At 38.4% G+C, this 26618-nt stretch overlaps 2 protein-coding genes across 3 annotated transcripts in view; one reads left to right on the forward strand and one right to left on the reverse strand.

Annotated features, from left to right (window-relative positions):
- TOX (thymocyte selection associated high mobility group box) overlaps nt 1–13354 on the reverse strand; it is a 380331-nt gene extending 366977 nt beyond the window's left edge. Inside the window, exon 1 of the mRNA XM_043988665.1 lies at nt 12924–13354. Within this exon, the coding sequence (XP_043844600.1) occupies nt 12924–13025 (102 nt within the window). The 5' untranslated portion in view covers nt 13026–13354. The remainder of the gene's footprint in view (nt 1–12923) is intronic.
- On the forward strand, nt 13264–16322 carry LOC122743646 (probable family 17 glucosidase SCW11). 2 transcript variants are annotated; one of them, XM_043988775.1, is made up of 2 exons: nt 13264–13488; nt 14492–16322. In XM_043988775.1, exons 1-2 carry the CDS (start codon nt 13264–13266, stop codon nt 14798–14800), a joined length of 534 nt encoding a protein of 177 aa, XP_043844710.1. In that variant the 3' UTR covers nt 14801–16322. The 2 variants fall into 2 exon arrangements, 1 of the variants encoding a protein (XP_043844710.1); XR_006355011.1 differs by lacking the exon at nt 13264–13488 and adding an exon at nt 13925–14021.
- Nucleotides 16323–26618: the final 10296 nt, after the last annotated feature.

A 26618-nucleotide genomic window follows, 5' to 3' on the forward strand; every position in this document is an offset into this window, starting at 1 on the left:
TTCTAGTTCACATCAGCCAGAGAGCTAAGCTCTAAAAAACATAAAAGGCTTGCTTCACCACTGACGAATAATGTGTACATTTTTACAGAGCTTAAACCTTAATGCTTTCCCTGAAACTAACAATACAGTATATCTTATCATTCCTTTTTCACAAGCAGGCAGCTGCTGAAACGCTTGCCACTTCAAAATATCAATTGCTTGCCAGAGTTGTCCTCAACACACCCTGTCAAACTCATGTATATTGTGCAATGAAAACGGTGCAGGGCTGAAAGCTAGAAATTGTGTCAAATTCTGCTGTAAGGGTATGATGTGCAAAGAACAATGTATGACAACCGTAGAGACTACAAACAATGGCATTGGAGCCAGAGACTTCATATATCACAACTGTGCCTGTACATATTTTATTGTAGGCATTATATATTTAAAGCATGACAAATGTACCATAGTACATTATGGGCTACACAAATAGGAACCCTCCCACAAGTTTGGCTTTTTTAAAAAATTTCTCTTGATGATGGAAATGCAGTTGGAGTTTTGTCTCTTTTTCGTTGCTTAAACACTGAAGATTTCCCAGTCATATAGGGAAAAACACAGGGTTATCAAGATGAGTAACAGAAAACAGAAGACAGCAACACAAGATAAGAAAAGGAGATTTTGCTCAGTTAACATTTTGACTTTTCTCTTAAGACACAATAAAACAGGATTAAGTCCAAGACAAACTGAGCCTATCAAGAGAACTACACTATCACTATGCCTATAAATTGTTGTATACCTAATTTTAAAGCAGATAAGTGCTGGTCTATTGATTTGCATGATTTCCTAGCAAAATGGAAATCCCATGTGAATATGTTCTTTGTGTGCAGAAAATATGGGTTGAAGAACCTTTTACTCTTATTGCTTCTCTATGCCAAAAGGACAATTAAGAAAATAATATTTCACCAGTCTATCAGATCTGTAAACTTAATGACAATTCTATAATGTCTATTTAGAGGTTAAATACAACCTTTCCAATTCCCTTCTTGATTATATTTATTTTAAATAATTTGGGTTATTGAGAAGGCACTTTTCTTCTGAATGTCAACTTAAATGAACATATAAAATCTGAAAATAGCCTAATTTAAGGAGACACCAAGTTAATTATAAGGGAGCTCAAGACTCTAATAAACCTAAACTAAGTCATCCCTTGATCATTGAAATGGGAAAGGCTCTTTAGGAGGAAAGATAAGTATTTGAATATCTATTCATCTGATCACAACATAGCTTAGGATGTAAAACCTTTCTCACACAAGTAGCTCTGAGGAGAATTAACTGACAGGAGGCTAACTGAAATGAAAAGATAAGCTTTTAAGGTGTTAATAAATATTTTGGGAAGGGAATAGGTAGTTTAGGTGCTTGGGGGTGCTGACCTTTGCTGTGTTTATTAGTGGGACAATGATGCATTATTAACACACAGCAGCTGTACCTGAACTGCTGCCATGAATATAATAGCCTTTTATAGCCATCAGGGGAGTGAGATAGGAGGCCTTTATTAACCACTAGACATGATTAGCACATTATGTGAACTTTAGTAGGCAAATTATCTCTTATTGAAATATAATGTTGGTTATAACTAATTGTAAACATGATTTTTAAAACTTCCCAATGCAAAACTAAATACTTTACTACTGTTTAGCAAATAGTTGGTTAGTAATCTTTGGAAACCTTTTCTTTTGTCCTGCATATTTCTAGGCTCTTTATCTCAAAAGGGAGATTGAGTCATCTGAGACAAACTGTAAAATTACTTAGCACTACAAGTTCATGAATATTAACCTTTAGAAATACAGCAAGACATACAGGCAAAATTTCTCACTACAATTAGGTAAAACTGTTAATGAACTAGAAAAGCTGCTTTGGGATTTTTCTTTTTATTTCTTTAGGCATTTTTTTAAAAGATTAGTTTTGCAATAAATTTTTCAAGAGTTAACTTGAAAAAGTAACAGCATAATTTACTTCAAAAAGCTTAATTTTGGGAAAGGAAAGATTATCCCATTAGCCTTAGTAACTGAACATAGCACTGAGAGTCCATTATAAGCAGTCTTTTATGCCCTAGCAGAAAGTCATTAACATAAAATAAATCATTAGCTTTGATATTAAGCTTCTACTATCTGCAGGTTTCTATGATTAATGTTCATGACTGCATCTGCCAAATGATAAAATATACTTTTTGTTGAAAGGTTATCCTGCCTTTTTATTATTAATATTCCCCCTATCCACAATTGTTATTAGCATCTTAGGCTGGAGTTCTTAGTGTACAGAAGCAGCATTAGTTTGTAATATGGTATGATGGCAGATGATTCATATACTCTTGCCTATACATACATGGACAAACATACTACATGCAATATACATATTATATGTACATATATTTCATGCATGTAGACAAGCATATCTATGCACACAACCACATATATATTAAATAAGTTACAATAGTTAAGGTGGGGGCATATTCCAAAGTGATAAACTGGTTCCCCAAACCCACTTGGTTCTCTCTTGACTCTGTTTTGCATACTGTATTTCACAATTCATGCCTTTTTCTGACCCATATATCAGAGGGGAAATTGGGGGAATCTGGCTAACCTAATGACAGGAAATGCAAATAGTTTCCTCTTCCCAGCTGTAAGGGGAAGGCATGTTGTTGCACACTATTAGCTGATCCAAGAGAATTGTTGGGGCATAATTTGGGGTGGGGAGAGGAAACCTTTCATAAAGAACATCTTTCAACAAAGAAACCCAAAGTACTGTTTATCTGTACTGATGTTAATCTTTACTTACCATGCTTCTTCTCTGAGACTAACAAATACTTTTTTCCCCTCCATTGAACATGTTGAACATGATTGGGAGAGAGTACTCCACAATAACTTGGTGGTAGAATTCAGACACTAGCCAAAAGCCATCTTATCAAGGGATACAGACTGAGTTTATGCTTCCTAAAGTAGACTTACAGGGGGAACCAAAGATCTCTCTCCCACACACACACTTTTTAGTTTTGCTTAGAGAATAATCATTATTTGGTCTTTAATGTTTTTGTTTCCATCCTGAAGGCATTCAGAAGGAACTCCACAAGTGTCCCCTAAAGGGACTAGATTTGGGATTCTTAAATTAGACCCTCTTTGTTTTAGAATACTATATTAGCTATGATATTTACTTTCACTTCCTTAAATAGAGGAGATAACTAGAGTATTCCACTAGTTAATATGCTTTCCCTTCTTCCAAGATTCCCCAGTACAGCCTTTCAGGCATTATGATTCACAGATACACCCATAACCATAGGAAACAACAATATGCTTTAATAAAAATCAGCCTCTCTGGTTAGGTAACCTACAACTGTGAGAAAGACCTTCCCCCTTCAAAAGGAGCATGATGGGCGACACCAGTCAAGAATGGGAATGCTAAGAGAATCTGACATTTGCACTAACCTGGATTTGTCAGACATACATAACATTCAAGTGTGTTTTGTAACTTGGAATGCTCTGTATTTTCTTAGGAAGGAACAAAGCTATTGGCATCTATTTCTGCCATTTATATAGGAAATCTTATAAAATAGTCACAGAGAAGTGCTTCTCATAACCCAGCAATGAAATATATTAGATGCTTGGCTACTGCGCAATCATTTTTAACATCCAAAATGAAAAATGGGCAAACCAAAAAAGAAAAGCCTTAAAATGACCTTTAGTATAATACATTTATAAATATGTATGCATATATATATACAATCATGTTTCATATATAAAATGAAAATGAAAGGATAGATTTTTAAAAGCTAACTTTAAAAATTTAATCAAGTAAGTTAAACTCTTCATATATCAAAATAAAAGGTATTAGAAAATATTGGCAGTCCCTGCCATGAGGAAAGGCAGATTTTCATTCTGGTCCTCACCCCTCCCCCAACATTTTTCCTGCTATACAATCAGCATCTAAGCCCAGAACATTACGATGTTGCCATTTTCAAAATGAATGCTGTAGGGAAACATGTTATAACCAGGAAAAGCTCATTCAGGTTAATGTGAATTCCATGTCTTAAAGTATTATGGAAGTGCTGCTATAATTAACAGTCTGTTGGCACTTCCATTATAAACCACATTTTTAAGCAGTTTATAACTCAACTGTTTTTAATGAGAAATTGCTCTTTAGGTTGAAACTTGGCATGCAGGGCCAAGTTAACAAATTTTGTTAACAAAAAAATTCTCAGATTCATGAGGGTAGGTATAAACTAGAGTATCTTGGCAGTCCAGTTCTCCAGCAATCAGTCCATTTAACAAAATTCATGATCAAGAGTAAGAGCTATTGTCTCTGCTGCTGGCACCACCAACAATAGGAGACCTGCCATATATAGGCTCTTTCACCCTGAGATATGGTTAACTCCAAAGTAGAATAGAGATAAATGGTAGGTGGTGCAATGACTGATACCTGCAAGGCCAGGATTACATTAAGTTATTGTTGCTCTTGCAAGCATTCAGTGTAAATAAATATCAGGAATTAGACCATTAAAATGTCAGAATTTTTAATCAGGACAGACTATGGCTGTGACTCATGTTACTATAAGATCTGATAGTTGTGATTAACTATGATCTATCTTACCAAAAAAAAGGTGAAATTGTGGATACCTACATGTTGCTACCTAGATCATTCATTTTACTACATTAACAACAACAAATGTTGAAATGCATCTGATAAATATTCACAATTATTGATTTCCATTAAAAAATCCAGATCTGGGTATAGAGCTAGATTTCTATATATAATGTCTAATCATCGCCCAAGAAATGTTGATGTTCCCATTCAAACTTGCTAAGGTACAAGATTAGAACAAGGCTATCTGAATTCTATTGCCTGTACAAATGCTACTCACATCTTAAATACAGATACAATATTATATTTGTTTACAAACAAATAGCATGTCAACTATAAATCCTTAAGTCATGATTTGTCACTCACGAAATTTTGGAAGTCAAAGGATTTTTCTTATATTAGGAATTTTAACTCAATCATTCAAAATAATTGTGATTTGAAGACTTTATCTCAAAAATAAAATTCAATGATACAATTCATGCAACATCTATTAAATGAGGCTTCATGCATGACGCATCATGCTGGGCACTAGGGATACAAGAGACACAGTCCCTATGTTCAAGTTATTTACGTCCTAGTAGGGGGGAATAAGAGAAATACACAAATAGATTTAATATAAGTTATACTATAAGGAGAGGGAGAAACAGAACAGTAAGATTCAAGGAGGAAGAAGTAATCCATTCTATTCCAATAGAATATAAGTTCCTTGAGGGAAAGAGCTATTGGTTTATCTCTGTATCCCTGGTATTTAGCATGGAATCAGTATACATACACACACACACACACACACACACATACACATATACACACACACATATATATATATACATATATGTACTTACACATGTGTGTATGTATATATATATATATATGGAGAGATAGAGAGAGAAGGTTTTTAAATAAATGCTTATTGAATTGAATTGAATTCATACGTATGAGGATCAGGAATGGTGTCATGAAAAAGGCAGTATGTGGGCTGTGCCCTGAATGAATGTAAGGAAGAATTTTCATATTGTGGAGTGTTACAGGAATGGAACAAGCTAAACACAAAAGTACAAGGCAGGATATGGGTGGATAAGATTGGGAATAGCAAATTATGCCGATATAAAGTATGAGTGTGAATGTGTGTGTGTGTGTGTGTGTGTGTGTGTGTGTGTGTGTGTGTGTGTGTGTGAGAGAGAGAGAGAGAGAGAGAGAGAGAGAGAGAGAGAGAGAGAGAGAGAGAGAAAGCTAGGAGTTGTTTTGGTTAGATTGCATAGAATGATTTTTAAATGCCAGGCTAGGGAGTTTATATTTTGTATGGTAATCAGTTAGGAGTCACTAAAAGTTTCTGAGAATGGAACTGATGAAGAAAAACTAACAATAGCATAGGATGATAAATTTACTTCTTCAAATATCTTAATTGTATAGAAGCACAATATGTTTTAAGAGTTGGGAGGTACTTTAGAAATTGTGTAATCAACTTTCTCTCTTTAAAGACTAAGAAAGGAAGTCCCTAGTTCAAAGTCATAAGACTCATTAGTGGCAAAGCTAGAACTATAATTTAGGACTTCTTGTGCTCTTTCAAATGCTCTTGCCATAATATTATGCAATGCCAGTTTTGACACTTACTAACAAGAGCAAGTCACTTAGATTCTCTATTACTATTTCCTTATCCACAAAATGGGAGGGTTGATTGGAATAGTTGACTGTTAGGATGCTATATAGTTCTAGATATATAATACTTCACTAAATTGTCAGCACAATCATGGGATTGTAGATTAGAGCTGGAAAGGAGTTGTAGAGGACATCAAGTACGACCACCTCATTTTACAAATGTGAGAACAGGCAGAAAGAGGTTAAGGGACTTGCCCAGAGTCATAGTAAGGATCTGAACCCGGGTCTTCCTGGGTCTAAGTCCTGTGCCCTATCTAATGAGAAGCCATTGCTGTCTCTCATTCAGTACTGAGAAGAGAATAAACTTCCCTGATACCCTGGCCCCGCTCCACCCCCATGACTGAAAATGTTTTCTCTCCTCAAATTTTCCACTTTGGATCTTTCCTTCATTAATATGGGATGGTGGTGGTGGAATAATCACACCTGTGATTTCATCAGTGTAAAAAGTCTCTTCAGTTACTCAGATCAGAAATGATCATAACTTGTCATCTGGGTTATCTGTAGCCCTGTGGATTGTGACTTTCCATGGCAAATAGCTGACACAGATGTCAGATTAAGGACTTGAACTTAGGGCTTCTGACTCCAAAAACTAGCACTACAATATTATATCATATATTCTCTGTATCTCTGTTGTTGTTGTTTTGTGAACCTAAAGCCTAGAACCGTGTGTTGCATACAGTAAGAACTTAACATTATTTATTTAATGAATGAATGCCTCAGTCTTTTTCATTCCAATGGTTCACAAAATGGTAGGTGAGGTGGGGACTGGAAGTGGATTTCTACCAATAAGAGATGAAAGATGGTCAGATGAAAGGGAAGAAATACGGTTGAAAGAAGAGAGTTGACCAGAATAATCATGTTAATGAAAAGAAGAGAAGGTACATGTCATAAAACAGACACAATATATCAGTTCCATGAAGGGGTAAGAGAATATACACATTAGGAGTCAGAAGTGTTCATCCCATATTCTGATTTGGGAAGTTAAAGTAAAGTAGTTGGGGAATATGGGGCATATGGGTAAACTCTTGATGACAATCCCTCTAAAGGAAAAATGTAAATCGCAAGGAAAGAAACATGAATCATCCAAGAAGTCCTCTAACTCTCTAGTACATCCAGTAAGTAGTATTAGTTGAGAGATAGAAGATGAGATGACTTCTCAAATAATAGTGTAATAAATTTGTACAGGCTTCCATGTAGCATTTTTCAATATCCCCGCTTCCTTTCATAAATTCTTTTTCTCAAAAGGTAAGATTGAAGGAAGAGCCAAGGCACCCCAACCAGCTCCTAAAAATGTATCTCTAGAATTCTCAGTTCCTTGAACAAAGTGCATCTTTAATCTGGAAATGTCCCTAATTCCTCCATACCTTGCTCCTTTTGTTGCCATATAAATTATGCCACTTCTTCTCAAGTCTGCTTGAAGCTTCATGCTTGTATAAGCACTACTTTCTGTAGAAGATATTTAAATGAGAGTTTTCTGATATTGCAGTTTCTTTTGCTAACTAGGCAAATGCCTCATGAAAAATCATTCCATACCTCTTAAAAGGAATCATAAAATTTGAAAATACTAAAGAGCTTATACAATAACTATCCTAAAATGATCATATTGCTCTCCAAAGCTCACAGAGCTAACCCTTTGAAAAGAAGTTTAAACTTTAGACTACTAGCATGATAAAGTATCCAACAAAGCCAAGACAGGGAAATTAGGATTTTGTGTTCTTTTTGCTTCAATACCTTAATCTGTAGCCTTTGTAAGAAAATTATATCCTACTTCTTAGTCGTGAGTTTTTTAAAAATCTGTTTAGAGACCTCAACTTATAAAACTAACAAACCAAAAATCCCACACAACACCCAAATGCAAATATCTTTTAAGCAGCAATCCTGAAAAAGGTACCCAAAAGTACGAAAACTTTCATAAATGTCCTAGCAATCCCAGAGGTGGGGGTACCTTCCAAGCAGAAACACAGTAATGTGCTGGACCAGTCTGGAGATGATGTGACTAAACTGCTTGAAACCATAAGAACAGATAATTATTTAAAAGTCAAATATCAGTTAAAATATTGACATACAATTGTATCTTTAAGAGTTTGAGAACTCTGGGTTTTCTACATTTTGTAACTTAAATGAATCAGAATGATCACACTAGATTTGAAAGGCAAAATATCCTATGGAAATATCATCAAAGGAGGTTGTGCCAAAAAAAGGGGGTAGGTGGGAGATAATGAATGATGGTTTTCCCTGAAAAGCAAAGTAATGTTAAAGGATTGTACCCTAAGTTAATGACAGGCTAATTGTGAACAGATCATTTCTTCTGCACATTTATGTAAAAATAATGCATGGGATTTTCACTTTCAGCTGAATAGATTTTTGTTGTTGTTGTTGTTATTGTTTTAGACCAAACATTTCCTTCCCTTATTCCCTTAATTGATAAGGACTGGTAAGAAAATATGTATTTGGGCTCCTTTATTTCTGATTTAACTAGCAATCCAAGAAGGATATATACTACATGATTCCACAAAAGTAGCCATTGAGAACAGTAGAGACCATTATTTTCCCTCCCACTGTTGGTAGAGGTCAGCCTCCCTGTCATTAGTAATGTCATAACATAATTATATTACTACTCCTTATGTGGGCAGATACTTAGCAACTTGAAAATACATTATAAAGTTTCAAATGTAAAAAAGTGCCACCTCCTTATCCCAATTTAGCACAAAATCAGTGAAAACAATCTTTAGAAATGACAGTACACCGAGAAACCAAAGGAACTGTTATTACTATGTAGGTATATATTTAAACTGAGGATTTGACATCTTCAACTAGAACAAATAGGGCTATATTTTACTACTGAATTCATACTGTGTGCTCATTTAATCCAATTTCTTTGTAACATTCAGTTCAATTAAGGGATACAATGTTACTTAAAATAGTCTTAATTGGCTGAAACAGGGCTATGGTAGAGCTATGTTATTCATCTATTAATGTCTGAAACATAACTATGCTTAAAGCATCAGGAGGTGAATAGTTTTACTTCAAGTCTAAATCTGTCTGTCCAGCCTATAGTCACACTGTTATTTCAAAGGTTGACCTATATACAGAAGCATACCATCCATTTTGCCTGTTTGTATAAGAGATACCTCACACAGTTGCCATAACCAACATTGTTTGCATTGTTCTCTCACTTTTCTCACTCAATGGACTGTGTGAAAAAAAGAGGCAAGTTTGCATAGAGATATGTGCACAGTGTAATGTGCTCTCACAGTAAATAGATCAACACCAGGCTAAACTGTTTAGAAATTTCCTTCTGCTGAGTTTATTAGAAGAAAAATGAAAACAGTGGGCGGGTTTTGGTTTTTTGGGTTTTTTGCCATCTGTAAAACAGCAGTGCCGAGGGGTGCCACATAATCCAAAGTTGTGCTTTCATTTAAAAGAACTTGGAGGGGATGGTGGTAGATTAATTTTTATAGACTGCAATACTAGTCCTGTATCAAAAACATTTGGGCAAAGTACAGGTCTGATTATATATGTGAATACAAGTCATAATCTGGTAACAGATTCAGAATAAACAATTTGTAATTTGCTTTATTCATGCAACTTTCATAAGTGGAAATAATGCAGTGAGGTTTTCTCATTGTAAAATATGGCTTTACTGCAGTCTTGAAAAAGACTCAAATTGCTTTCCAATCGGTATGCATTGGATTAGTCCAACTGAGCTTATTTTGTTTTTTAACTAAATGAAGATACAATTTTCTTATTAAATATCTTTCCTAGATATATCTTATAATGCATTAGAAAACCACTTGAACTTTCATCAAAATGAAGGATGGATGAATATTTTCTAGGCAATTGAAATATTTGATCTAGACACAAGTTTTGTATCAATAGTAATCATGATGAAGTGGAAAACACAATGTTCAGGGAAAGTAGCCTGCCTCTCAGGGGCCTAGCAAACCTACTCAGCCCATTTAATGTAATCAGGGATCAGTGACAAATACATTTAATAGACTGCTACAAATAGATGTTCTAGAGAAGGCACCCTGCGAGAAATATTCACATGAAGTCTTTTCCAACTATGATAAGTATGTCTTATGACTTTGCATTTTTTAAATCCATTATTGCCCAAGATAAGTTAAATAGAAGACTTGCAACTCCTCTATAGAAAGGGTGGCTAATTTGCATTTAAAAAGAACAGTTTGCTGCTTCATACATGGCATGACTTAAAAGGAGCTTCAATGAGCTAGTCAAGAAACTCTGAGGACTTTCTAAATTAATTTATTCAATTTGCTGCACAACCCACCAAAATTATTTAAAACACTTAATTGGGAAATGATTTAATATATTAAAGTAATTTCTGATTTTCCAAAGCATTTAACTTTTAAATTAAATTTAGCCCTACTATCTTAAGAATGATGAGCAAAATGTGTATCCAAGCCATTCCCTTCCTTTTAGAGCCTTAAATCAGTGCAAGATTTAATAAGGTTTGTCCAGTTTAACTGCCAGAGGAGTTCACACTCACTAGGTTCCAACTTAGTTCAACTAATTTTTGCTTGTTTGTTTTTAAACCAAAATTATCAAGAACAACAAATACACCTTTTTTTTTTAAAAAAAAGCAAATCCAAACTTAAAAACAGTTGTTTAACCTTAAAGTTTATCACTCACACTGTCTCCACTGCCCAAAATTCACTGCACTTTTAAACTTCTTTTCATTTACTATTCAAGCCAACTCTTCAAACTTTCTTAAGTATCAACTCTAGGAGAAGAATCCAACTACTACCTACTAACAAATATTCCCTGAAAACACCCACAGCTGGTGCTTAGCCACAGTGTGGCTGATTCCCTGTGTTCTGATAGATGTAGTTTACTTAACCTAAGTTGTGTGAGCTCACTTTTGTAATGCTTCTATCTACAAGTCTCTGCAATTAGGTTGTTGTAGTTGTTGTTATTGTTTTTTGGGGGAGTACAAAAGGCAGAGCATAGGATGGGTATGATGCTTTTTCCAGCTCTCTTCTCTTCCTCCCTCTCTCTCTCTGTCTCTCTCTGTCTCTCTGTCTCTCTCTGTCTCTCTGTTTCTCTTTCAAAAATTTACTTGCCAATGAACCGCCACTAAAGGTTAATGTAGGAACACAAACATTTTCCTAGGTGTTTCAGAGAACAGCATCTCACCACTCCTGAACTAAGTTGCTCCAAAGGTTATGAGGGATTATCAATTTAGTAAAGGAAGAAAACAGAAACTGTGCATCTGAGGTAAATGACCAGCATTTCAGACAAGTGTTTGCAGGGAATTTAGCTAGCCCATTTGTCCAAGTTCCTCGAATGGAACTTTCATACATATTTGAAACAAAAGACGGACAAACACCCACAGACACTGACTCTAGTATTGCTTATTCATCATTTGCTTCCCTTGTTGGAGCTTGTATGTTTAGGGAGTTTGGAGAACCACTTCCTGATATTTTTTCCTCCCACTATCTTTCTTATTCATATGCAGAAACATTCCCCAAAGGCAAAGAAAGTGCGATCCACGTATAAATAAACGCCAGCTGGTTTACTCCACAGAACCACACTGAAAATCATCCTGGTTTGTCTCTGGCCAAAGGTAATCTTAGTCCTCTGGTGTCTGTGCAGCCCAATAGGCACGAAGTATTCCGGACCCGCTAGCCACCCCACGGTCCAGAAACACCTTCTTGCCCTCTGCCATTGCATAGAACTTCTCTCCTTAGAAGCTTGGCCAACACTGACCGAATCAGGTTGGAGGGAAATTAGTAACGCAGTTTGCAGGCCACTAATGAGTCGGACTTGTTCTGTTCAGAACAAACTTGTCATCTCCCTTTGCACCCTAAGCAGGGGTCCGATCGTCCCCAAACTGTTAAACTACTAAGCCCGGTGAATGCTGACATGTGAACTGGCGTGCTAATTGAGAGTTTAGCAACCTGATTTGATTTGTGAAAACAAAAGGGTTTGGCTGGGGGAGGGGTTCGCTGGGGGACTACATCCCACAACCCTCAGCAACTGGGGAGAAGCACTTGTACATAACATTTAAAAGCTCTATAATTACTTCCTTTTCCAAATAATAATGCCTCCACGTCAGAAAGGTGGCAAGGAACACACGGGGTCTGCCGGTACCTGGAGTAGAGGGAAGGGGCTCGGATAAAACGGGGAGGGGGGGGAGATGGTGGGAAGAGAAAATGGAATTCACTTTCTTACTCTCTCCACCAGTCTCCTACTTATCCCAGACCCACCCCCAAAGTATTCCGGGGTTTTGTTCTTTTTTAAGGGCTCCAAGGTGAACTTCGGCAGGCATCCCTCTACTCGGGAACAGCAGGAAGGAAGGGTTCAGAGCAAATCGTGTCACTTTCCGCACAATCGCGCTGTTTTGAAAACACCCGGAGCTTCTCTACAATATTTACTACCAAACTGCTAGGATGGCTTTAGTGGGCTGCGAGCTGGAGTGTTAACTCAGGAGGCAGTGTGCACATACACAGCACTGTGAGCTTCCATCCATGCAAACCAGTAAGGCAAGAACAACAAAATAACAACCTCTCACCCCTGCATTTAAGGGGGGGGGGAAGGAAAGAAAAGGGAACCCCACTCCCACGATCCCAAAGAACGGATTAAAAAACAACAACAAACAAACAAGGAAAAGGCCGAAACAAAAGCAAACAATTCACCTTGTTGCAATAGTAGGGGTCCAGGCAGGGAGAGGGTCCCAGACAGGGAGTATCAGGAGCGGCAGCAGGCTGTGGAGGCGGTGGATAAAATCTTACGTCCATTTCACTCAAACATCAAGTAACTCCTTTCCTTTCCTTTCCTTTCCTTCCTTTTTAATTAAAAAAAAAAAAACCGTCCAGCAAAACAAGACTGGAAGGAACAGAAAGAGGTGTCTGGGCTTAGGAGTAAAAGAAACACCTTCCTCGCCTCACATCCGTTTGCGGTTTGTTTAAAAAAAAAAAGAAAGAAAGAAAGAAAGAAAAACACACACAACTCTTCCCAAAAAGCACCAGTCTGCAGATGTCTGCAACAGAAACAACAAACCCTTCTTCTTCTTCTTCTTCTTCTTCTTCTTCTTTTTCTTCTTCTTCTTCTTCTTCTTCTTCTTCTCCTTCTGCTGCTGCTACTCCTGCCGCTGCTGCCGTTGCTGCTGCTGCTGCTGTTGCTGTTGCTGTTGCTGCTGCTGCTGCTGCTGCTTCTCCTGCCTCTACCGCCGCCGCCGCTGTAGCCGCTGCTGCAGGGCAGGTAACTTCAAGTACTTATTGTTTTTCCCCCTCCCTCCCCACCCATCCCCCACCCCAACCCACTCCCCTCGCCAACCCGACACACACTAACTAGTTTTCTAGCTGTAGGTATTTTTTTTTATTGAATTCTCTAAGTTGTTCTGGTTTTATTTTATTCTCTCCACCTTCATGGATTGGGGGTGGGGGGTGTCGGTGGGCAGGGACAGGGGCAGGAGGGTGGTGTAGGGGGGAGAGGGAAGCGGCCGCTACTCTCCACTCTCCCCAGAGTGGGATGGGACTGGACGCAAACCGGCCTTTTAGGCAGGCGGAATGGCTGCGGCTGCGGCTGCTATTGCTGCGGCTGCTACTGCTTCTGCTGCTGCTACTGCAGCAGCTGCCGATGCCGCTGCCGCTGCCGCCGCCGCCGCCGCCACCGCCGCCACCGCCGCCGCCGCCGCTGCTGCTGCTGCTGCCGCCGCCGCTGCTGCTGCTGCTGCCCCGGGCTCCCAGGATAGAAGACCCAGAGGGGAGGTGAAGGGAAGGAGGAGAGAGGAGGTAGGAAGAGAGAGAAGAGGTGGGGAGTGAAAGGAAGAGGAAGAGGAGGAGGAGGAGGAGGAGGAGGAGGAGGAGGAGGAGGAGGAGGAGGAGGAGGAGGAGGAGGAGGAGGAGGAGGAAGAGGGGGAGGAAGAGGAGGAAGAGGAAAGGAGGGATGGAGTGCTTTGCTTTGCTTTGCTTCCACACGGCTACTCCGTATTTTACACAAAGAGGTTGGCGAGCTAGAGCCATTTGCTGCTTTGGGGCACTGATCCCCATGATGAAGAGAGGGGGCGCTGTGCAATACCCCTCCCTCCCCAACCCGCAGCTCCTACAGTCCCGCCTCTACACGCTCTCCACATCAGCACCCACCCTCCCTCCTTTCTCCTTCCTCCTCCATCCCCACCTCTCTCTGGTCCCATCCCCTTATCAGACACCCACCCACCACCACTATGACCCTCTTCTCTTCCTTCTCTTCCCGAATCGAGCAGCTCCAAAACGACCTCGTAGACGCGGGGCTGCTGTGCAGGGTTCGGCTAAGGACCATGAAGGAGAGGAAAGGAACGGAGCGTCTCGGAGCTGCAGAGATTTACTCGAGGCAGTGTATGGTATTGGGTATCCTCGGACCCACTGCGAGATCCTCAAGAGTAGGCAGATGGGCTGCAGAAGTGTTGCCTCCATCTCCCCTTTCCCTTCCCCCTCAACAAACCCACCAAACCTCCTTTACTTTTGCCCCACTGGACTACTGGAAGATGCTTATGTCCACGGGTTGTCTTGGAGTGGGGGTTGTAGAGCCCTGAGGAAGAGGTCAGAGAGGGTTATTCCAGAGTCAATAAGAAAATAGTTATTAGGCCCAATAGCTGGGAAGAGAGGGAATGCCCGGGTTTGGACAGTTGCAAGAGAGAAAGTAATGGTACCTCCTGGGCTTCTTTTCTGTGGCCGAGTTTTTTTGAAAGGGAATATCCCCTTGGCCAAAAGTGAAGTTCTATGATCAGCCTCCTTGTCAGGGCGATAGAAAAGTGGGATGAGGAAGCCTCAGAGAGTGTTTTGTTTTTTTTTCCCGCTGTACAAATCCAGCGTCGGATCTGTGGCCTGGACTTTTCTACTTTGTGGGTGTTATTTTATGGGTAAGTATGATGTGTTTGGGACACCCCATTTTTATTACATGTTTCCAGAGCCTTTCTAGAGCTTGTGGAAGCAAAGAGGAATCTGTGGTGGTAAGGGTACCAGGAACCCAGTGTCTACTGGGGCACATCGGGTTCTTCCCCTCTGTTTCTTGTGTGCTTTGGCATCAGGAAAGAGAGTAATATGATTTTATGGGCTTTCCAATACACTTCACAACCTGCTCGGTACTCACAACTTCTCCATTTGAAATGTTTCTACTTCTAGTATGGAAAACAGCAGTCAAGTGGAGAAAAGCTAATAAAAGCCAGGGATAGGAAATGCTAAAATGTCAGCTGAAAGCCCCAAGATGCCTCTCATCATTCCTTTTAAATAGACACATATGTAGAGAATGTTAAACATTGAATAGCAACATGGTATAAAGTAAAATAGAAAGAGTATTGGACTTGGCTTCCAGAGCTTGGGTTCAGATCCTGGTAATGACATTTATCTGTGATTTTGAGCAAGTCATATAACCTCTATAAGCCTACTTCTTTATGAATTACTGATACTTGCTGCTGCCTACTTCCTGATTGTTGTGTTTTATAAAGCTTTAACGGTTTAAAAATATATGTATATATGTTTGTGTGTCTATATATATATAGACACACAGACATATATATGCATTTTGATTACTTCTCTACATTATCAAAATATAAATTTTTGAGTTGGAAGGGAATTTAGAGGTCATCTGAGCTAACCCCGGGTTTGTTTTTACATGTGAAGAAATGACCCTAGAAAGCTCAAGGGACTTGTACGAGGTGCCTCAGGTAGTAAACGGCACAGCCAGTATTAGATCCCAAATCTGATCCCAAATCTTCTGACTACCAATCTAGTGCTTTTTTCATTTTAGGTCAATGCCTTTTCAGTTTTGTTTTTGTTTTATTTTGTTTTTTAAGTAGCAAAAGTCCAATACCAACCCACAAGATTCATCCAAGAAGGGAAGGGAATAAGAGAAAGTGGTATCTCCAATCCAATTAACTTCAGCAAGCATTTAAGTACCTATTAAGAGCAAAGCCCAGCCCCTCAAGAACTTTACAAAGTGATAGGGGTGGGGGGGAGAGTGGGTTATGGAAAATTATTTAGCTAGATGGGTTATATAGACAATCATTTGAAAGGGGAGAGAGTGACTAATAGTGACTAGAGAGATCAGGAAGGACTTCCAAGACCCACATTCAGAAGAGCTCTTTGAAATAGAGAATGGAAGAGAAAAATGGACATTTCTCTACTCCTAATAAAATTAATTAACATAAATTTAAAATGAAGTTCTGTGGTTTTTAACTTGACTCTGTTATAGATGTTCAAATGTGCTTCTGTTTCCTTCTACTAGAGACTAAATAGTGTAACACTTTCCTTCAGCTTTAATTTAAAATCTCAGTTCAAATTTTTGCCATACTGGATGTCTTCTGGGTGCCTGACACCGTGCTTGCATGCTGTGGATTCAGTAATGAGAAAGGTGGCAGCTCTACACTTAAAGAGGTTACATTTCATTGAGAAAAATGCAAATCAGCAAATATATACTTTTGGGGGGGGCAGGCAATCTGGGCTTAAGTGACTTGCCCAGGTTCACACAGATAGTAAGTGTTTGAGGCTGTTTTTGAACTCAAGGTCTTCTGGACCTGAGGGCTGGTGCTAGATCCACTATACCACTCAGCTGCCCCTGGGTAAACACATTTTAAACAAAGTCTTTGATCATCACTCAACACTTGTTTCCAGTATGCTGTCCTATTTCAAGATCACACCCCCATATGACATAAAATTGACATATTTAACTATGAGACAATTTGGCATAATGTACAAAGAGCTAAAAGCTTCAACATCAGGAAGACCTACATTTAAGTCTTTCCTCTGATATCCTGGCTACGTAACCCTGGACAAATCTCTTACTTTGTTGCCCCCAAGTAACTCTAAAACTAAATTGCAGAAAAGTTGTAGATCTCTTATTAGTAGAAGGAGTTTCCTCACTGGTTCTCTAAACCAATGAGATCATAGTATCAGAACTGCTTCATTCCCTCAAAAAATCAATAGTTGTCTGATCAGATTGAACAAACCCATTAAAGAAAAGCAAAACTTATGAATGGGGAAGCCAGGTGGTGAAACAAATAGTTAGGATAGACTTGAGTTTAAATCTTGCCTTGACTTTGGGAATGTCATTTATCCCTGTTTACCTCAATTCCTCATCTACATAATAAGCTGGAGATGGAAATGGCAAACCATCCCAGTATCTTTGCCAAGAAAACCCCAAACAAGGTCAGGAAGAGTCAGACAACTGAAACAACTCAACAAAAAAACCTCTCAGTCTCCTAATATATAAAATGGGGATAATAATACCTACATCACAGGGATGTTGTGAAGAGCAAATTAATTAACATATGTAAAGTGCTTTTTTAAAAGCAATACATAGGGGACAGCTAGGTGGCACAGTGGATAGAGCACAGGGCTTAGATTCAGAAGGACCTGAGTTCAAATCCTGCCTGAGACACTTGACACTTACTAGCTGTGTGACCCTGGGCAAGTCACTTAACCTCCACTGCCCTGCCCCGCCTCCCCAAAGAAGCAATACATAGGGGCAGCTAGATGGTACAGTGGATAAAGCACAGGCCCTGGATTCAGGAGGACCTGAATTAAAATCCGGCCTCAGACATGTGATACTTACTACCTGTGTGACTCTGGGCAAGTCACTTAACTCTCATTGCAATAATGCATAAATGCTATTATAGTTATTATTGACAATATCTCAAAAGGATTTAGAGTGAAATTCTATCTCTCTCACCCCCACAACATTCTCTCAATTGCTGAAAGCTCAAATGCAAGTTCTGCATATTTATTCCAACTTATTGAGAATTGAATTTGTGATATATGATAGGCAAAATAGAATGTTGAAACTGAGGATGGACAGTGGGAGGTGTGCAGAGTTAGCTCTGGATCTATTGCATAGAGTAAGGACTACCCTACAATAATTAGGGAAGTGTTTTATTTCTAACCCTACTTCCTGTGACATGGACTGAGTAGAAGCAGTTATACCAAGGAGAAACTGAGGAATTTAGAGAGCTAAGCCTTGGAGTATATTTTCTTAATTTAGAAAGAAAAGTCCTTTAGGGAGATATATAAATTTTCCATTTACTAGAATACTCAAATACCTGGCATTGCTTCATGCTTTCATTAGTGTCTGTGATGTTTAATGCACTTTCTTAGGTTTTCAAAAGATAACAATTAGTCGTGGCCCCTGCCCTCAAGGAGCTTACTGAAGTCTAATAGGGTGTATAAATTACACCAATGTATGAAATATTCAAAACAGAATTATCCTATAGAGATAGTTTGGTCCATGACCAATTGGCTGTTTAAGACTGAGACTCACAACCTTTTGGCAGGTTCAGTATTATTTAGGGTTGTATCCTCAGCACATTGATACTTAATTTTAACACTTTATCCCTAGAGAAGTATCCCCCCCTGCACCAAGTCATTTATAAACTAAATGCCAATTTATTAATTAGCAATGGAATATCTATCATCAAGCCTGGAAAACAGGCCTTTATTTTTTTTAACTTTTTTTTTTTTTTAAGTGAGGCAATTGGGGTTAAGTGACTTGCCCAGGGTCACACAGCCAGTAAGTGTTAAGTGTCCGAGGCTGGATTTGAACTCAGGTACTCCTGACTCCAGGGCTGGTGCTCTATCCACTGCGCTACCTAGCTGCCCCAGAAAACAGGCCTTTTGACCCAAGTACTTCATTTAGGGTATTAAGATGTCTGGAAAAGAATATTCAAGTAGTTTGTTGAGTCTGAAATTAAAGAGGAAAAGAAGAGCAGTACCTTTAAGAGAGATTTTTCATCTCCTTTCTCCATTATAGGGATATGCTATATACATAGACCAGAATCTTAATGTCTGTTAGTCTGGTTCTGCTCTTCCTTAGACAGTGTTCATGATGTACCGACAATTCAACTCTCCTATTGATTTTTGCCATTACAGCATCTTTCTAACCCGTCTCATTTTAACTTATTATTGTTGCACATTTTAGTTCTAAGTTAACACATCATTTTTCATTAATTACCCTTGTGGTAAGCATATAGGAAGGCATCTTTTTTTGTTTGTTTGTTTGTTTTGTTTTTTGGGTTTTTTTTTTTGCAGGGCAATGGGGGTTAAGTGACTTGCCCAGGGTCACACAGCTAGTAAGTGTCAAGTGTCTGAGGCCAGATTTGAACTCAGGTCCTCCTGAATCCAGGGCTGGCGCTTTATCCACTGTGCCACCTAGCTGCCCCTAGGAAAGCATCTTAATCTTATAAATTATACGTCCCAAAATTACAATTCAAGATGAGTTACCTTGGAAAGGTTTCCTTTAGATTAAAAATCCCATGTTTTTAATAGGCTCTTATAAATGTCAATGATAAAAGATAGCCCTTTCAGGCATGTGTATCCTTTGAAACACGTTGTTTTAGAATCAAAATTACTATTTGTATTCTAGTCTTCTATACATTGACTATAAGAATGTCTCATGAAATAGTAAGATTTAAAAAAAGTAAAATGAAAGGGGGCAGCTAGGTGGTGCAGTGGATAAAACACCAGTTCTCAATTCAGAAGGACTTGAGTTCAAATCCGGCCTCAGACACCTGACACTTACTAGCTTTGTGACCCTGGGCAAGTCACTTAACCCTCATTGCCTCCCCCGCAAAAAAGTAAAATAAAAGCTTGATATATTGAGTAGCATGGCATACACTTCTTATTACAATTAAGAAATGAGATTATCCTTATTATCTGGGACCATATTCTCTCTAGCAGACAGATGTCTCAATAAGCACTACTCACTTGGCATTTAATCTATATTGCTCAGTATTATTATTCATATTGTCCTTCAACTGGACTATCTAAGGTCCTTGACAGTAAAGTCTATGTCTTGTATCTCCTTGTATGTATCATTAATGCTTAAGGCACAGTACCTTATGCATATAGTGAATGCTGAAATATTTATTGATGATCATAATGTTGAATATCAAAGTCCTTATGATTAGCAATGATTTGCTAATATAGCCTGTGTAAATCTCCTTGACGGTTGTCTGATATAATCACATTGTATAATGGAATGATAAATAGTAAGACAAAGATTACAATGGAAGAGCACCTAGAACTAATTTCTTTCCTAGGCATAGTTGGAGAAATGATTAGATTATTTTTTCCTCCTCAATCTAGAAACATAACAGATCTTGGCATCAGGAGCAGGTTTCAATGGAAGGGTCTACAGATACATCTCATGGCACTGAATGACTCATGTAATCCAGTGTTTTGTTTTGTTTTGTTTTTTGTTTGCTTTGTTTTTTCTAAACATCATATGGGAAATATTCCATCCATGTTCATCTCACAACTAAGTGTGGTACAGTACTTTGATCTACAACAATATACAACATTTGTGGTATAATAGCTCTAATAGGACTATTCAGCTATTTTACAAGGCAATAATCCAGTCCTCTCTCATCAGGATAAACTGTAAGGATAAATCCTTTCAAAATCAGAATTATTTCCTTGTAAAAGAGTGAGGCTACAATTATCCTTTAAATAGGAACAGCTGCAACATGGTACCGGCCCAAAGCATAACAGTGATGTATTTTTTCAGTATAATTAAATGGATTTTTAATGCAAACTAATACTCCATAAAAGTCAATTGGGGAGTGAGTAGGTGTGGAATTGCTGAGATGAAAGGAACCAGAATTTTGCTTACCTGAGTTAATGCTTCTTTTTTAGTAAATGCTATTTTGGTGAAAATGGATAATCAAATCTAATTTTTACTGGGGAAGTAGATATCCAAGCTGGAATGATGACAGTGAAACTATTGAAGAATATTCCTTTAGCTTCCTTGTACAATTTCTTGTTTTGAGAAAAATTCATAACTGTAGCTTTTCACCCCCAGAGAAGTATCATGAGTCAGTAATGTATAAGTGTAATTTAAAAAAAGAAAGCATAATCCTGGGGTGAATAAATAGGAATGTAACATGTAGGATTCATACTGGCATCTTGCTAGAGTACTGTTTCCAGATCTGGGTTCTGAGTTGAAAGAAGGGTATAAAGGACAGAGAAAAGCCATGAAGAAGATTAAAGGATTGAAAATAGGACCAATGAGGAAAGATTAAAGGACTTGCCTAGAGAGGAAAAGGCTGAAGGGCAATTTAATGTCTTCATACACTGTATATGAAGACTCCTCTCACAGAAAATGGTAACTAGCTCTTCTCCATTTCCAATGAAGATAAGACATAAGGAAAATGATTTGAAACTAAAGCTTTTGGCAGTGGTTAAATGTGAAGAAGTTTTATGGAAGATGTGAGTTGTTAAATTCTGGCATGAGTTGCTAAATGAAGCTGTTCAATCTCATCGTAGCCTCTGCTTACATGATAGGATCCCAAACAAGACTTTGCAAAGATCCACTCACTTCACCATTCCATTATTTCAAGGAAGTGTGCTTTCATTGATTGGGGCTCACCTCAACCACTGATATGATTGCAACCACTCCATCCCTTAGGGCATGTTCTTCATGAGTTGCCTTGACAGAAAAAAAAAAAAAGACCACATGGTCAACAATGTTCTGGGGATACATTTCTCTAGATTTAGACCAAATGGTCCTCATACATCTTATATTCAAAACCTTTCCACTTTGATTGGTCAGAACCTGCCAGAAGTTGTTCTGCTGGCAAGGCTTTTAAAAAACCACAGCTCCCATCACAGTATAATGTGTGAATTAGAGTAGGATGGTAGTGACGGCTTCATTCCATTAACTTCCAAAAATATTTTCTTCTTATCACCTAAATTGTACCCAGATTTTGGAAGTGTCTAACTTCTGCCTTGACTCACTTTGTCAATATGTCAATATCTGTAGATCTTGTCAATAAATACATTCTCATCTATCTGAGTTTATGGAACATAAAGTCCTATTTGAAATCACATTAATGAACTAGATAACCATTAAAAGTTGGTAAAAAAATAATGGGGGAGCAGCTAGGTGGCACAGAGGATAAAGCACCAGCCCTGGATTTGGGAAGACCTGAGTTCAAATTGTTAAGGGGTAAAATTCTAGCTAAACTGTCTAAAATATCTAATGAGTGGTCGCCAATCGATTACAAGCTTTAGCAAGAGTTAGACTTTTAAGCATTTATTAAGGAGAATAAGAATTTGGTAAAGAGAAAGAGAAAGGCCTAGATTCCTATCTATTAAAGGGAGAGCACATTTCTAGCTCCCTTCTCCGCCAGCGTCCTCAGGAAAGAGAGCGAGACTGAGCGCCAGTCTCTTCCTTCCTCCTCCCACTAGTCCGGGTCACTTCCTGAAGCCTGGTCTTGCCCTCAAAGACCTTCGCTTCATGGGCAGAACTCCTCTACAGCAAGTCTCCAGCAGGTGGCGTCATTCCAATCGTTACAGTCCCCCCTGTTGTTCCTCAAGAAACAAAATGTTTCCTTGACGGAACAGTAAAAACAATATAATAACTATTGCTAACTAATAATATGTGAACAACAATATAGAAAAGGAAGAGAGGAAAGTTTTGTCCAGAGGGGTGATTTTTTTTTTTGGTCCTCATGAACCGACGCTTTGACATTGGTCTTGCAAAGGGAGGGCCTCTGCAGAGAATACATGTTACAGATGGTGTATATTATAACAGAAAGAGAAAAAAACAACAAAAACAACAAATCAAAACTGTTCATTTAAAGTCTCTGAAAATCTTTTCTCAGATGTCCTCTAGGTGTAGTCGTAGAATGGAAGTCTTTTCAGGGGTTGATGTGTGGATGCTGGTAATCAGCCAGGAAAATTTCCTACAAAATTGAGCTTAACACAACTTTAAAATAGCTTTGTCAATAATCAAATCAAACAATGAAAGTTCTCAAAAACATGTCTAAGGGAATTCAGAATCTTAGTTGTTACACATGAAACATATAATAAAACAAAAATTGAACCATTCTTTAAAATTATAATATTACTATAGTCCCCCCCTTATGGAGGGTAATTGAGAAAACAATTGCTGCGATATTAATTATTAAAAATAATTTTTTATCTTTGTTTCATCACTTTTTGCATCATCTGCCTAATTATCCTCATGCCATTATGAGAAATTCAAAAATCTAATATAATTGGTAACAGGTGTCAAGGCCAAATTCAACACTGTATTTATCATGACACCTGAGATAATTATGGGGGTTACCATAAAAGAACAGAGAAATGATGGGATATGAGCATTCCCACACTTGAGCAATATGTACTGCCCATACAGTATGCCAGGCTTAAAATAGGTGGATGGAATATATGTCCATGCCACCGAACATATTGGAAGAAACTGAGTCAGACTTAATCAGATGCATGGGATTGAGATGGTCCATGGCATCAGGCATATAGGAGGGAGCATAGAAGCCAGGTGTAGAAGTGAGATGGGTGGGATCAATACTTCCAGCCATCTGTACAATATTGTGGGGAAAAATAAAATAAAATATTAAACCAAGAGAATCCAACCTCAACATTTGTCAAAAGCCGTTCCCTCGGCCATACCTTAACTTCGTGCATGTCTCCCCTCATGTAACAGTTCAATGTCTGCTCTTTGCATGTATTCCTCTTGTGATTGGATGGCATCTTGGCCAACTGGCATCTGATAACTCAGAATAAAGGCAATTAATGTCTTAAATGATAAGTTCCCATAATCCAAGTCTCATATGGATTTAAAAATTGAGGATAATAAATGATTGCAAAAAAATGTGAATACATCTTGTCTCAGAACACAATATATAATTATGCAACAATTTCAAATAATACCCCTTTTTTGCACTTAGTATACAATTACTTTTGTGAAAAATCAGAACATATTTAAATACAAGTTAAAGCACAACAGAATATCAAAGAAAACGTTTTTCTGAAAAAAGAAAACTTTTACAAATGTTCCCCTCTTTTTTTTTTTTTTGGAATATGCTTATCAAAAACAATACTTCTAGAATCAATTTACACTTGCCATGGCAAACAATTTGCCAGGGAAATGCTTTAAAGAGTTTGATCAAATAATCAGTTGAGAAAAAATAACAAAAACAAACAACTCAGAATATGGGAGCACAATACTCCTAGAATTAACACTGTATTATGAAATCAAAACCATCTTGCAATTTTTTCAAAATTAGATAAATGAATAGAAGAAAATACACATGGAACAATAAAAGACAGTGAAATTCAAACTAAGGAAATCTAAATGAACATGAACTTAAAGAGTATTATAAAATATAAACTTGATCACATGACTAAAAAGCTTTTACAAATATTCTCCTTGTTTTAAAAACTAAGTATAAGACACAATCTCAAAAGCATGAAAATCTCTATGAAAATAAACCCATACCATTAATTTCAAAATGTATATATAATAGCATAGAAATCCTATGTAACCTCTGAACTGACATTATTACTCTGAGTGAATTCAGAACACTTTTGATTCCGATATCTAAAATCCCCAATACTCATATCAATACCTTGCTGCTTACTTCTACATTTCTGTAAAATATGTACCCTTCCATGGCAAAAGAAGCAGAGTCTTGAACTATGGTGATGATTGTCATTCTTATTCAGCTTAAGTTTTTCTTCTTTAACCCCTCTATATTGTCTGTCAGTCTTTTCACCATACAAATGCTTTATAAGATTACTAATTAAAGACAAAAGCAGGTTAGCAAAATTATGAACAAAACAAGCATATCTGGAATTTAAAGGGCTTTCTAAGGTTGTCTCAGAAGCACAGCCAGGCTGGGAAAGGGCTGAGCCTGAAGCTGCAAATGTAGTTAGAGAAAGTTGAGCATGCGCATCAGTTCTCTGGACTTCCCAGGCAGGGGAAGCAATGGGCTTGGCCATGGGAGGAGTAGAGGGTGGGGTCTGGGGAGGAGGGGAGGGACCAGCGCAATGTGAATCAGACTTGATTTTGAACTCAGGCCTGGATTCCTCTTCCCCCACTTTGCCTCCAGGTGCTAGGGGATTAAAAGCTTCTAGAGGGTGGGTCATTGCCTCCAGGCATGCAAAATTAAAGCAACAATTACTGTTAGAACTGGGAAAAGCTGCGGGAATCTCTTCAGGTTTCTCTGAAAAAGCATGGTTGGGAGAGGGAGAGATATTTCCTTGTGTGAGTAAGTTGCTGGCTCTTTTAACAAAAATAAAAAGAAAAATAGAAAATCCACAAAAACAAAGCATTAACATGATCTTATCTCCCATTTGTCTGGTTAAACAGACTAAAATCAAAAATAGGATAATTAGGGAGTTTAAAAGGTCCATTTGAAAAAATTTAAAGGAAAACACAGCCAGTGCGCCAGTACTTAGCAGTTAAAGGGAGAGGGAGGGGAAATTTCTTACCCAACCAGAAGATCAGAAGAAGACTGAGGTTTAGCTTTCCTCTTCGTGGTCAGCCATCTGTTAAGGGGTAAAATTCTAGCTAAACTGTCTAAAATATCTAATGAGTGGTCGCCAATCGATTACAAGCTTTAGCAAGAGTTAGACTTTTAAGCATTTATTAAGGAGAATAAGAATTTGGTAAAGAGAAAGAGAAAGGCCTAGATTCCTATCTATTAAAGGGAGAGCACATTTCTAGCTCCCTTCTCCGCCAGCGTCCTCAGGAAAGAGAGCGAGACTGAGCGCCAGTCTCTTCCTTCCTCCTCCCACTAGTCCGGGTCACTTCCTGAAGCCTGGTCTTGCCCTCAAAGACCTTCGCTTCATGGGCAGAACTCCTCTACAGCAAGTCTCCAGCAGGTGGCGTCATTCCAATCATTACAAAATCCATCCTCAGACACTTGACACTTATTAGCTGTGTGATTATGGGCAAGTCACTTAACCCTCATTGCCCCCCCCCCCCCAAAAAAAAATAATGGGTAATTAGTCTTCATGGGCCACCTAGGTGGTTCAGTGGATAAGAGTGCTGTGCCTAGACTCAGGAAGGCTTATCTTCCTGAGTTCAAATCTGGTCTCAGACTCTAGCTTTGTGACCCTAGGCCAGTCACGTCTCTGTTTTCCTCAATTTCCTCATCTGTAAAATGAGGTGGAGAAGAAAATGGCAAACCACTCTAGTATCTTTGCCAAGGAAACCCCAAATGGAATCACAAAGAACCAACTGAAAAATAGCTGACAACAACAACAAAGTCCCTTCATAGTACAAACTGTAGTTCCTTTCAGTCCAAAATTTCCACTGTAGGTGGTAGAGTAGATTGTATGCTGGACCTGGAAGACTAGAGTTCATATCCGGACTCAGATAATTAGTTGTGTGAATCTGGGCAAGTCACCTTACCTCCTGAGCCTCAGTTTCTTCATTTATAAAATGGAGACAACAATTAAGCATCTACATCCCATAGTGGGAGCAACTAGTTAGCTCACTGGATAGAGCACTGAGCCTGGAGTCAGGAAGATGTGAGTTCAAATCCAGCCTCTGATACTTACTAGTGGGTGATCCTGGACAAATAATTTAACCTCTGTTGGCCTTAATCCACT

Source organism: Dromiciops gliroides, chromosome 1 (assembly GCF_019393635.1).
Source record: "Dromiciops gliroides isolate mDroGli1 chromosome 1, mDroGli1.pri, whole genome shotgun sequence".
NCBI classification, from domain to species: domain Eukaryota; kingdom Metazoa; phylum Chordata; class Mammalia; order Microbiotheria; family Microbiotheriidae; genus Dromiciops; species Dromiciops gliroides.

Excerpts from the sequence above, each read along its gene's own strand:
- LOC122743646 (XM_043988775.1), top strand. The coding sequence starts at position 13,264 with ATGTCTGCAACAGAAACAACAAACCCTTCTTCTTCTTCTTCTTCTTCT. Across the intron at positions 13,489-14,491 it reads TAGCCGCTGCTGCAGGGCAG|CTCCAAAACGACCTCGTAGA; the intron begins GTAACTTCAAGT and ends CGAATCGAGCAG.